The following is a 14,907-nucleotide window of genomic DNA, read 5'->3' as shown; positions in this document are numbered from 1 at the left end:
TGGCGGACAAACTAGGATGCTACTATGTCACATGGTGGACAAACTAGGATGCTACTATGTCACATGGTGGACAAACTAGGATGCTACTATGTCACATGGTGGACAAACTAGGATGCTACTATGTCACATGGTGGACAAACTAGGATGCTACTATGTCACATGGTGGACAAACTAGGATGCTACTATGTCACATGGCGGACAAACTAGGATGCTACTATGTCACATGGCGGACAAACTAGGATGCTACTATGTCACATGGTGGACAAACTAGGATGCTACTATGTCACATGGCGGACAAACTAGGATGCTACTATGTCACATGGCGGACAAACTAGGATGCTACTATGTCACATGGCGGACAAACTAGGATGCTACTATGTCACATGGCGGACAAACTAGGATGCTACTATGTCACATGGCGGACAAACTAGGATGCTACTATGTCACATGGTGGACAAACTAGGATGCTACTATGTCACATGGTGGACAAACTAGGATGCTACTATGTCACATGGTGGACAAACTAGGATGCTACTATGTCACATGGCGGACAAACTAGGATGCTACTATGTCACATGGTGGACAAACTAGGATGCTACTATGTCACATGGTGGACAAACTAGGATGCTACTATGTCACATGGTGGACAAACTAGGATGCTACTATGTCACATGGCGGACAAACTAGGATGCTACTATGTCACATGGCGGACAAACTAGGATGCTACTATGTCACATGGTGGACAAACTAGGATGCTACTATGTCACATGGTGGACAAACTAGGATGCTACTATGTCACATGGCGGACAAACTAGGATGCTACTATGTCACATGGCGGACAAACTAGGATGCTACTATGTCACATGGTGGACAAACTAGGATGCTACTATGTCACATGGTGGACAAACTAGGATGCTACTATGTCACATGGTGGACAAACTAGGATGCTACTATGTCACATGGCGGACAAACTAGGATGCTACTATGTCACATGGTGGACAAACTAGGATGCTACTATGTCACATGGCGGACAAACTAGGATGCTACTATGTCACATGGCGGACAAACTAGGATGCTACTATGTCACATGGTGGACAAACTAGGATGCTACTATGTCACATGGCGGACAAACTAGGATGCTACTATGTCACATGGTGGACAAACTAGGATGCTACTATGTCACATGGCGGACAAACTAGGATGCTACTATGTCACATGGTGGACAAACTAGGATGCTACTATGTCACATGGTGGACAAACTAGGATGCTACTATGTCACATGGCGGACAAACTAGGATGCTACTATGTCACATGGCGGACAAACTAGGATGCTACTATGTCACATGGTGGACAAACTAGGATGCTACTATGTCACATGGCGGACAAACTAGGATGCTACTATGTCACATGGTGGACAAACTAGGATGCTACTATGTCACATGGTGGACAAACTAGGATGCTACTATGTCACATGGTGGACAAACTAGGATGCTACTATGTCACATGGCGGACAAACTAGGATGCTACTATGTCACATGGCGGACAAACTAGGATGCTACTATGTCACATGGCGGACAAACTAGGATGCTACTATGTCACATGGTGGACAAACTAGGATGCTACTATGTCACATGGCGGACAAACTAGGATGCTACTATGTCACATGGTGGACAAACTAGGATGCTACTATGTCACATGGCGGACAAACTAAGATGCTACTATGTCACATGGCGGACAAACTAGGATGCTACTATGTCACATGGCGGACAAACTAGGATGCTACTATGTCACATGGTGGACAAACTAGGATGCTACTATGTCACATGGCGGACAAACTAGGATGCTACTATGTCACATGGCGGACAAACTAGGATGCTACTATGTCACATGGTGGACAAACTAGGATGCTACTATGTCACATGGCGGACAAACTAGGATGCTACTATGTCACATGGTGGACAAACTAGGATGCTACTATGTCACATGGTGGACAAACTAGGATGCTACTATGTCACATGGTGGACAAACTAGGATGCTACTATGTCACATGGTGGACAAACTAGGATGCTACTATGTCACATGGTGGACAAACTAGGATGCTACTATGTCACATGGTGGACAAACTAGGATGCTACTATGTCACATGGTGGACAAACTAGGATGCTACTATGTCACATGGTGGACAAACTAGGATGCTACTATGTCACATGGTGGACAAACTAGGATGCTACTATGTCACATGGTGGACAAACTAGGATGCTACTATGTCACATGGCGGACAAACTAGGATGCTACTATGTCACATGGTGGACAAACTAGGATGCTACTATGTCACATGGTGGACAAACTAGGATGCTACTATGTCACATGGCGGACAAACTAGGATGCTACTATGTCACATGGTGGACAAACTAGGATGCTACTATGTCACATGGCGGACAAACTAGGATGCTACTATGTCACATGGTGGACAAACTAGGATGCTACTATGTCACATGGTGGACAAACTAGGATGCTACTATGTCACATGGTGGACAAACTAGGATGCTACTATGTCACATGGTGGACAAACTAGGATGCTACTATGTCACATGGCGGACAAACTAGGATGCTACTATGTCACATGGTGGACAAACTAGGATGCTACTATGTCACATGGTGGACAAACTAGGATGCTACTATGTCACATGGTGGACAAACTAGGATGCTACTATGTCACATGGCGGACAAACTAGGATGCTACTATGTCACATGGTGGACAAACTAGGATGCTACTATGTCACATGGCGGACAAACTAGGATGCTACTATGTCACATGGTGGACAAACTAGGATGCTACTATGTCACATGGTGGACAAACTAGGATGCTACTATGTCACATGGTGGACAAACTAGGATGCTACTATGTCACATGGTGGACAAACTAGGATGCTACTATGTCACATGGTGGACAAACTAGGATGCTACTATGTCACATGGTGGACAAACTAGGATGCTACTATGTCACATGGCGGACAAACTAGGATGCTACTATGTCACATGGTGGACAAACTAGGATGCTACTATGTCACATGGTGGACAAACTAGGATGCTACTATGTCACATGGTGGACCAAACTAGGATGCTACTATGTCACATGGTGGACAAACTAGGATGCTACTATGTCACATGGTGGACAAACTAGGATGCTACTATGTCACATGGTGGACAAACTAGGATGCTACTATGTCACATGGCGGACAAACTAGGATGCTACTATGTCACATGGTGGACAAACTAGGATGCTACTATGTCACATGGTGGACAAACTAGGATGCTACTATGTCACATGGCGGACAAACTAGGATGCTACTATGTCACATGGTGGACAAACTAGGATGCTACTATGTCACATGGCGGACAAACTAGGATGCTACTATGTCACATGGTGGACAAACTAGGATGCTACTATGTCACATGGTGGACAAACTAGGATGCTACTATGTCACATGGTGGACAAACTAGGATGCTACTATGTCACATGGTGGACAAACTAGGATGCTACTATGTCACATGGCGGACAAACTAGGATGCTACTATGTCACATGGTGGACAAACTAGGATGCTACTATGTCACATGGTGGACAAACTAGGATGCTACTATGTCACATGGTGGACAAACTAGGATGCTACTATGTCACATGGCGGACAAACTAGGATGCTACTATGTCACATGGTGGACAAACTAGGATGCTACTATGTCACATGGCGGACAAACTAGGATGCTACTATGTCACATGGTGGACAAACTAGGATGCTACTATGTCACATGGTGGACAAACTAGGATGCTACTATGTCACATGGTGGACAAACTAGGATGCTACTATGTCACATGGTGGACAAACTAGGATGCTACTATGTCACATGGTGGACAAACTAGGATGCTACTATGTCACATGGTGGACAAACTAGGATGCTACTATGTCACATGGTGGACAAACTAGGATGCTACTATGTCACATGGTGGACAAACTAGGATGCTACTATGTCACATGGTGGACAAACTAGGATGCTACTATGTCACATGGCGGACAAACTAGGATGCTACTATGTCACATGGCGGACAAACTAGGATGCTACTATGTCACATGGTGGACAAACTAGGATGCTACTATGTCACATGGTGGACAAACTAGGATGCTACTATGTCACATGGTGGACAAACTAGGATGCTACTATGTCACATGGTGGACAAACTAGGATGCTACTATGTCACATGGCGGACAAACTAGGATGCTACTATGTCACATGGTGGACAAACTAGGATGCTACTATGTCACATGGCGGACAAACTAGGATGCTACTATGTCACATGGCGGACAAACTAGGATGCTACTATGTCACATGGTGGACAAACTAGGATGCTACTATGTCACATGGTGGACAAACTAGGATGCTACTATGTCACATGGCGGACAAACTAGGATGCTACTATGTCACATGGTGGACAAACTAGGATGCTACTATGTCACATGGTGGACAAACTAGGATGCTACTATGTCACATGGTGGACAAACTAGGATGCTACTATGTCACATGGCGGACAAACTAGGATGCTACTATGTCACATGGCGGACAAACTAGGATGCTACTATGTCACATGGCGGACAAACTAGGATGCTACTATGTCACATGGTGGACAAACTAGGATGCTACTATGTCACATGGTGGACAAACTAGGATGCTACTATGTCACATGGTGGACAAACTAGGATGCTACTATGTCACATGGTGGACAAACTAGGATGCTACTATGTCACATGGTGGACAAACTAGGATGCTACTATGTCACATGGTGGACAAACTAGGATGCTACTATGTCACATGGCGGACAAACTAGGATGCTACTATGTCACATGGTGGACAAACTAGGATGCTACTATGTCACATGGTGGACAAACTAGGATGCTACTATGTCACATGGTGGACAAACTAGGATGCTACTATGTCACATGGTGGACAAACTAGGATGCTACTATGTCACATGGCGGACAAACTAGGATGCTACTATGTCACATGGTGGACAAACTAGGATGCTACTATGTCACATGGCGGACAAACTAGGATGCTACTATGTCACATGGCGGACAAACTAGGATGCTACTATGTCACATGGTGGACAAACTAGGATGCTACTATGTCACATGGTGGACAAACTAGGATGCTACTATGTCACATGGCGGACAAACTAGGATGCTACTATGTCACATGGTGGACAAACTAGGATGCTACTATGTCACATGGTGGACAAACTAGGATGCTACTATGTCACATGGTGGACAAACTAGGATGCTACTATGTCACATGGCGGACAAACTAGGATGCTACTATGTCACATGGCGGACAAACTAGGATGCTACTATGTCACATGGCGGACAAACTAGGATGCTACTATGTCACATGTGACATAGTAGCATCCTAGTTTGTCCGCTGGGAAATGTAGTTAAGTGAGCTTGGTGGAGGTATATACGCTACATACATCCAGAAAGGGTGGAAGAGTTGACAGTAAAGCATTACAAGTGTAGAGAAATGTGCTATATAAATCCAATTAGATCATCTAGCATGCTGACAGCTAGTAGTGATTTTGATGCTGGGTTTTAGCCGTAGGGCAGTGGCATTTTTAAGCTTAATATGGCATGAGAAGAACGAAAAATAAGTGATGATATTCAATGGAGACTGAAGATGCCATTTATCACATGTGGGTGTTTGGTTGTGTTACTTCGATGGCAACATTCTTGTGCTTTTTCCAAAATATTTTGTCAAAAGAACTCTGTGACCTTGACTGAAAGGCCAGCAGGTTCATGTGACCTTGACTGAAAGGCCAGCAGGTTCCTGTGACCTTGACTGAAAGGCCAGCGGGTTCCTGTGACCTTGACTGAAAGGCCAGCAGGTTCCTGTGACCTTGACTGAAAGGCCAGCGGGTCCCTGTGACCTTGACTGAAAGGCCAGCGGGTTCCTGTGACCTTGACTGAAAGGCCAGCATGTTCCTGTGACCTTGACTGAAAGGCCAGCGGGTCCCTGTGACCTTGACTGAAAGGCCAGCGGGTTCCTGTGACCTTGACTGAAAGGCCAGCAGGTTCCTGTGACCTTGACTGAAAGGCCAGCGGGTTCCTGTGACCTTGACTGAAAGGCCAGCAGGTTCCTGTGACCTTGACTGAAAGGCCAGCGGGTTCCTGTGACCTTGACTGAAAGGCCAGCATGTTCCTGTGACCTTGACTGAAAGGCCAGCGGGTCCCTGTGACCTTGACTGAAAGGCCAGCGGGTTCCTGTGACCTTGACTGAAAGGCCAGCATGTTCCTGTGACCTTGACTGAAAGGCCAGCGGGTCCCTGTGACCTTGACTGAAAGGCCAGCGGGTTCCTGTGACCTTGACTGAAAGGCCAGCAGGTTCCTGTGACCTTGACTGAAAGGCCAGCGGGTTCCTGTGACCTTGACTGAAAGGCCAGCGGGTTCCTGTGACCTTGACTGAAAGGCCAGCATGTTGTCCCTCCCTCAGTGGTCCTGATCGGGGAGTCGGGTGTGGGCAAGAGCAACCTGCTGTCCCGCTTCACCAAGAACGAGTTCAACCACGACAGTCGCACCACCATCGGCGTGGAGTTCAGCACACGGACGGTCCAGCTCAACACCTTCGCCATCAAAGCCCAGATCTGGGACACGGCGGGACTGGAGCGCTATCGGGCCATCACCTCAGCGTGAGTTCTTCTTCAGTCAAACAGGATTCCTGCTGGGAAAAGTCATCCGATCTTTGGCTCTCTGACTTATTCCAAGTGGAAATGTCCTCCTTTGAGCAGCAGCTAACATGCTTCAAATGTGAGGGGCGGGACAATGAATGGCATCTCCTCTCCACAGCTACTACCGGGGGGCGGTGGGCGCCCTGCTGGTCTATGACATCACCAAACACCTGACCTACGACAGCGTGGAGCGCTGGCTGAAGGAACTCTTCGACCACGCCGACCCTCACATGGTGGTCATGTTGGTGGGCAACAAGTGTGACCTGGAGGCCGACAGGTCGGTGCCCACGGAGCAGGCCAGAGACTTTGCAGGTAGGTCTTCAGCTCCTTGTTGCAGGTAGGTCTTTAGCTCCTTGTCGCGCTCCTGAACAACATTGCTTTCATTTACACCTCCCAGAAATGACAACAAAAACTAACTTTCTTTTTTCCTGTCAAAAAGCAATCCTTTCTTTCAAAAACGGGTTGTGATTGAAATTAAATTCAGCCGGACGGAAAAAACTGACGCGAAACTGGTTTTTTTTTACATTCCGACAGCCGAAGTTTCTAAGTTTCTTTTATGATTATTTTACAGTACAAGTTGCTACCTAAACATAAGTTTATAGACAGCGAAGCATGAATTCATGTCTTTATATAAGATTATGTTACAGTAGAAGTTGCTCCCCTGTCTCGTCTCCTCTCTCTGACGATGCACTGATGTCATCACTCATGGCACTGAAGGTCAAAATAAATACCGTATTTCCCGGACAATAAGTCACGGGTTTTGTCATAGTTTGGCCGGGGGTGCGACTTATACTCTGGAACAACTTATGTGTGAAATTATTAACACATTACCGTAAAATATCAAGTGATATTATTTATCTCATTCGCGGAGAGGAGACGAAGAAAATGTCAGCAATCGTCAAACACACGTCAACCAATAAGAATTTGGCGGGGGAGGGTCATGGCAGAAGTGCATTGTGGGTCATGGGATGCTAACTGCTATAAGCTACTGCCGTAGCTATTAAAATGGATCATTTCATGGTTGGTGGTAACTTATAAAAAGTGAGAAGGGCTGAAGAAAAATGGCGTTGAAAAGGAGATCATGTAGTGCAGATTACAAGCTGGATGTAGTGAAATATTTGGCAGAAAAGGACAAGAGGAAGTGATGCATACCTTTGGAGTTGGCAGGGTTGTTTAGAAGAGACATCCAGGAAGAAGATTTCATGGGATTTATGGATTAGGAGTGAGAGATAGTTAAAGTATAGCATGTTCTATATGTTCTAGTTATTTGAATGACTCTTAGCATAATATGTTAGGTTGCTTATTTATGCCTCATATAACCTACACTTATTCAGCCTCTTTATTTATTCCAAATATCCTTCTTGGCATTGGATTTTATCAAATAAATTTCCCCCAAAAATGCGACACTCAGTGTGACTTTTTTCCTTCTTTATTATGCATTTGAGGCAGGTGCGACTTATACTCCGGTGCGACTTATACTCCCCAAAATACGGTGTATTGATGGTTGATGGAAGTGTCTTGATGATTAGTGCCATATTTTTTCAGCTTGTTGATTTGGACAACAGTGCTGGCAGAACCCAGGAGACCATCTTGTCTCTTTCGGGTCACTTACTACATTTTAGGCAGGTGCGACTTATACTCCGGTGCGACTTATACTCCCAAAAATACGGTGTATTGATGGCTGATGGAAGTGTCTTGATGATTAGTGCCATATTTTTTCAGCTTGTTGATTTGGACAACAGTGCTGGCAGAACCCAGGAGACCATCTTGTCTCTTTCGGGTCACTTGCTACATTTCCAGTATGAGAATATAAGACAACATCAGTTTTGGGCCCTTGGCTTCCTTTCTGCTGACTAGAGATGTTCATTCTTGTGCGACGAACAATCAAGTAAAAAGATTTAGTTACATTTAGTTATCATCCTGTGACACTGAAAAAGGTCAATTTTGTTTTTATTTTATTTTTTGTATTTCAAAATGAATTTTAAATAACTTTGTGTTAGTTTTAGTGGGTTCCTGTTATGCAAAAGCCACTTTTCTAACCTTGTGTATTTGGGATCTGCATAAGTCCCAAACATGTGAAATCCAGGCCTGAAGGCGTAGTGGAGATGTTGAACAAAACAATCTTCTCTTCCTTCATACGTCCTGCAAAGCAATGTTCCCAGTTTGTCATGTAGCCGATATCTCCATATGTGCTGGACACTTACCCATAGTGCTTTGCTCCAGTCAGCCACTGTGCTCCAACCTTGTAGTCACTCATTGCTTCTTGGTCTCTGTCCTCTTGTGGTGGGGCAGACTGGCTCGTACATGCACGTTGCCCTTTCTAATACAAAGCAGCGTGTAGTTCCAACTTCAGTCTGGCAGTAGACTCGCTGTGGAAGCCTTTCAAAACAAAGAGGGCGGCGAGAAGATGCTGTCAAAGTGGAGGCATGTCAATAGGATATCATTGCAACATTTACAGCAGCGGTCCCCAATCTTTGTGTAGCTGCGGTCAATGCTTGATCATTTGTCTTGAAAAAGGGAGGTTTTTTGGGTTGGTGCACTAATTGTAAGTGTATCTTGTGTGTCGATGTTCATTTAATTAAAAAAAATATATATAAAAAATTCTTCTGCGGCCCGGTACCAATCGAGCGTGGTTGGGGACCACGGATTTATGCAGCCCTTTGAGACACTAGTGATTTAGGGCTATATAAGTAAACATTGATTGATTGATTGATTGATTTAGAGCACATGACATGTTCTGCAGACCATCAATTGATGAAGGTGGACCCCGACTTAAACAAGTTGAAAAACTTATTGGGGTGTTAGCATTTAGTGCTCAATTGTACACAATCTGTACTGTACTGTGCAATCTACTCATACAAGTCTCCATCAATCAATCAATCAATCAATTAGAACATGACAACAACAACACAGCGACCGCCGGGCTGTTTACAAACATGAATGCGGAAAAAGAGACTTACAGTCATTATTAAAATTATTAATCATCATTTTTGCGTCAGAAAAATGTCATTGAGTTGGCTTTTAGACTTCTTCTGATTGTGTGGAGCTTGACATGTGTCACTCAGTCAGCTGACTGATGCATGACTGCCACAGCTGGTGGAAAGGTGTATTACAGCGGACAACTTCTGTGGCTCATGTGGACAAGCAGATCTTTGTGGGCGTGGTCACTGTACAGTAAACAGGTGGTGCAAAGGTGTATTACAGCAGACAACTTCTGTGGCTCATGTGGACAAGCAGATCTTTGTGGGCGTGGTCACTGTACAGTAAACAGGTGGTGCAAAGGTGTATTACAGCGGACAACCTCTGTGGCTCATGTGGACAAGCAGATCTTTGTGGGCGTGGTCACTGTACAGTAAACAGGTGGTGCAAAGGTGTATTACAGCGGACAACTTCTGTGGCTCATGTGGACAAGCAGATCTTTGTGGGCGTGGTCACTGTACAGTAAACAGGTGGTGCAAAGGTGTATTACAGCGGACAACTTCTGTGGCTCATGTGGACAAGCAGATCTTTGTGGGCGTGGTCACTGTACAGTAAACAGGTGGTGCAAAGGTGTATTACAGCAGACAACCTCTGTGGCTCACATGGACAAGCAGATCTTTGTGGGCGTGGTCACTGTACAGTAAACAGGTGGTGCAAAGGTGTATTACAGCGGACAACCTCTGTGGCTCATGTGGACAAGCAGATCTTTGTGGGCGTGGTCACTGTACAGTAAACAGGTGGTGCAAAGGTGTATTACAGCGGACAACCTCTGTGGCTCATGTGGACAAGCAGATCTTTGTGGGCGTGGTCACTGTACAGTAAACAGGTGGTGCAAAGGTGTATTACAGCGGACAACTTCTGTGGCTCATGTGGACAAGCAGATCTTTGTGGGCGTGGTCACTGTACAGTAAACAGGTGGTGCAAAGGTGTATTACAGCGGACAACTTCTGTGGCTCACGTGGACAAGCAGATCTTTGTGGGCGTGGTCACTGTACAGTAAACAGGTGGTGCAAAGGTGTATTACAGCGGACAACTTCTGTGGCTCATGTGGACAAGCAGATCTTTGTGGGCGTGGTCACTGTACAGTAAACAGGTGGTGCAAAGGTGTATTACAGCGGACAACTTCTGTGGCTCATGTGGACAAGCAGATCTTTGTGGGCGTGGTCACTGTACAGTAAACAGGTGGTGCAAAGGTGTATTACAGCGGACAACTTCTGTGGCTCATGTGGACAAGCAGATCTTTGTGGGCGTGGCCACTGTACAGTAAACAGGTGGTGCAAAGGTGTATTACAGCGGACAACCTCTGTGGCTCATGTGGACAAGCAGATCTTTGTGGGCGTGGTCACTGTACAGTAAACAGGTGGTGCAAAGGTGTATTACAGCGGACAACTTCTGTGGCTCATGTGGACAAGCAGATCTTTGTGGGCGTGGCCACTGTACAGTAAACAGGTGGTGCAAAGGTGTATTACAGCGGACAACCTCTGTGGCTCATGTGGACAAGCAGATCTTTGTGGGCGTGGTCACTGTACAGTAAACAGGTGGTGCAAAGGTGTATTACAGCGGACAACTTCTGTGGCTCATGTGGACAAGCAGATCTTTGTGGGCGTGGTCACTGTACAGTAAACAGGTGGTGCAAAGGTGTATTACAGCGGACAACCTCTGTGGCTCATGTGGACAAGCAGATCTTTGTGGGCGTGGTCACTGTACAGTAAACAGGTGGTGCAAAGGTGTATTACAGCAGACAACTTCTGTGGCTCATGTGGACAAGCAGATCTTTGTGGGCGTGGTCACTGTACAGTAAACAGGTGGTGCAAAGGTGTATTACAGCGGACAACCTCTGTGGCTCATGTGGACAAGCAGATCTTTGTGGGCGTGGTCACTGTACAGTAAACAGGTGGTGCAAAGGTGTATTAAAGCAGACAACCTCTGTGGCTCATGTGGACAAGCAGATCTTTGTGGGCGTGGTCACTGTACAGTAAACAGGTGGTGCAAAGGTGTATTACAGCGGACAACTTCTGTGGCTCATGTGGACAAGCAGATCTTTGTGGGCGTGGTCACTGTACAGTAAACAGGTGGTGCAAAGGTGTATTACAGCGGACAACTTCTGTGGCTCATGTGGACAAGCAGATCTTTGTGGGCGTGGTCACTGTACAGTAAACAGGTGGTGCAAAGGTGTATTACAGCAGACAACCTCTGTGGCTCACATGGACAAGCAGATCTTTGTGGGCGTGGTCACTGTACAGTAAACAGGTGGTGCAAAGGTGTATTACAGCGGACAACCTCTGTGGCTCATGTGGACAAGCAGATCTTTGTGGGCGTGGTCACTGTACAGTAAACAGGTGGTGCAAAGGTGTATTACAGCGGACAACTTCTGTGGCTCATGTGGACAAGCAGATCTTTGTGGGCGTGGTCACTGTACAGTAAACAGGTGGTGCAAAGGTGTGTTACAGCGGACAACTTCTGTGGCTCATGTGGACAAGCAGATCTTTGTGGGCGTGGTCACTGTACAGTAAACAAGAATCCAAGAGCACAGAAGTCAGTCCTTTCTTGTGATTTCATATCTGCAACATCCTCATTTCATATCTATCTTTTTTCTTTAGAGAAAAGTGGCCTGTTGTTTCTGGAGACGTCCGCTCTGGCGTCGACTAACGTGGAGGTCGCCTTCAACACCGTCCTAACAGGTAATTCCTCAGCTTCTTGCCTTCATAAAGTACTTTCTATTCTATTCTATTGATTGACAGCTCGCCACTCAGCGACTGACTGACCACTCTGGTCCTTGGCAGCAATGGCTGCCCTCAGAGGGCCGCTTGGAACTGTGGATAATGATCCAATGGAAAAGACATTTATTTTTTACACACAATATACAAAATATATGTACATTTTATAGTAGAACAATCAAATGTTGGTGTTTTTTGCAGCATATAATTTTCACACAGAACAAGTGTGTTTTGACACAGAACAAGTGTGTTTTCACACAGAACAAGTGTGTTTTGACACAGAACAAGTGTGTTTTCACACAGAACAAGTGTGTTTTGACACAGAACAAGTGTGTTTTCACACAGAACAAGTGTGTTTTCACACAGAACAAGTGTGTTTTCACACAGAACAAGTGTGTTTTCACACAGAACAAGTGTGTTTTGACACAGAACAAGTGTGTTTTCACACAGAACAAGTGTGTTTTCACACAGAACAAGTGTGTTTTCACACAGAACAAGTGTTTTCACACAGAACAAGTGTGTTTTCACACAGAACAAGTGTGTTTTGACACAGAACAAGTGTGTTTTCACACAGAACAAGTGTGTTTTCACACAGAACAAGTGTGTTTTGACACAGAACAAGTGTTTTCACACAGAACAAGTGTGTTTTCACACAGAACAAGTGTGTTTTGACACAGAACAAGTGTGTTTTCACACAGAACAAGTGTGTTTTGACACAGAACAAGTGTGTTTTCACACAGAACAAGTGTGTTTTCACACAGAACAAGTGTGTTTTCACACAGAACAAGTGTGTTTTCACACAGAACAAGTGTGTTTTGACACAGAACAAGTGTGTTTTCACACAGAACAAGTGTGTTTTCACACAGAACAAGTGTGTTTTCACACAGAACAAGTGTGTTTTGACACAGAACAAGTGTGTTTTCACACAGAACAAGTGTGTTTTGACACAGAACAAGTGTGTTTTCACACAGAACAAGTGTGTTTTCACACAGAACAAGTGTGTTTTCACGCAGAACAAGTGTGTTTTCACACAGAACAAGTGTGTTTTGACACAGAACAAGTGTGTTTTGACACAGAACAAGTGTGTTTTCACACAGAACAAGTGTGTTTTGACACAGAACAAGTGTGTTTTCACACAGAACAAGTGTGTTTTCACGCAGAACAAGTGTGTTTTGACACAGAACAAGTGTGTTTTGACACAGAACAAGTGTGTTTTCACACAGAACAAGTGTGTTTTCACACAGAACAAGTGTGTTTTGACACAGAACAAGTGTGTTTTGACACAGAACAAGTGTGTTTTCACACAGAACAAGTGTGTTTTGACACAGAACAAGTGTGTTTAGACACAGAACAAGTGTGTTTTCACACAGAACAAGTGTGTTTTGACACAGAACAAGTGTGTTTTGACACAGAACAAGTGTGTTTTCACACAGAACAAGTGTGTTTTGACACAGAACAAGTGTGTTTTGACACAGAACAAGTGTGTTTTCACACAGAACAAGTGTGTTTTGACACAGAACAAGTGTGTTTTGACACAGAACAAGTGTGTTTTCACACAGAACACGTGTGTTTTCACACAGAACAAGTGTGTTTTGACACAGAACAAGTGTGTTTTCACACAGAACAAGTGTGTTTTCACACAGAACAAGTGTGTTTTCACACAGAACAAGTGTGTTTTGACACAGAACAAGTGTGTTTTCACACAGAACAAGTGTGTTTTCACACAGAACAAGTGTGTTTTCACACAGAACAAGTGTGTTTTCACACAGAACAAGTGTGTTTTGACACAGAACAAATGTGTTTTCACACAGAACAAGTGTGTTTTGACACAGAACAAGTGTGTTTTCACACAGAACAAGTGTGTTTTCACACAGAACAAGTGTGTTTTCACACAGAACAAGTGTGTTTTGACACAGAACAAGTGTGTTTTCACACAGAACAAGTGTGTTTTCACACAGAACAAGTGTGTTTTCACACATAACAAGTGTGTTTTCACACAGAACAAGTGTGTTTTCACACAGAACAAGTGTGTTTTCACACAGAACAAGTGTGTTTTGACACAGAACAAGTGTGTTTTCACACAGAACAAGTGTGGTTTGACACAGAACAAGTGTGTTTTCACACAGAACAAGTGTGTTTTGACACTGAACAAGTGTGTTTTCACACAGAACAAGTGTGTTTTCACACAGAACAAGTGTGTTTTCACACAGAACAAGTGTGTTTTCACACAGAACAAGTGTGTTTTCACACAGAACAAGTGTGTTTTGACACAGAACAAGTGTGTTTTGACACAGAACAAGTGTGTTTTGACACAGAACAAGTGTGTTTTGACACAGAACAAGTGTGTTTTGACACAGAACAAGTGTGTTTTCACACAGAACAAGTGTGTTTTCACACAGAACAAGTGTGTTTTCACACAGAACAAGTGTGTTTTCACACAG

The 14,907-nt window shown here is 44.5% G+C and overlaps 1 protein-coding gene across 1 annotated transcript in view; it reads left to right on the top strand.

Moving 5' to 3' along the window:
* Nucleotides 1-14,907, top strand: part of LOC133562408 (ras-related protein Rab-25-like) — a 54,110-nt gene that overhangs the window by 38,689 nt on the left and 514 nt on the right. Inside the window, exons 2-4 of the mRNA XM_061916589.1 lie at nt 6,536-6,731; nt 6,889-7,082; nt 12,350-12,430. Of these exons, the coding sequence (XP_061772573.1) occupies nt 6,536-6,731; nt 6,889-7,082; nt 12,350-12,430 (471 nt within the window). The remainder of the gene's footprint in view (nt 1-6,535; nt 6,732-6,888; nt 7,083-12,349; nt 12,431-14,907) is intronic.

This window comes from Nerophis ophidion, linkage group LG11 (assembly GCF_033978795.1).
Source record: "Nerophis ophidion isolate RoL-2023_Sa linkage group LG11, RoL_Noph_v1.0, whole genome shotgun sequence".
Taxonomy (NCBI): Eukaryota; Metazoa; Chordata; class Actinopteri; order Syngnathiformes; family Syngnathidae; genus Nerophis; species Nerophis ophidion.
The sequence above is the reverse complement of the archived record's forward strand: the minus strand, read 5'-3'. Positions and strand labels throughout refer to the sequence as shown.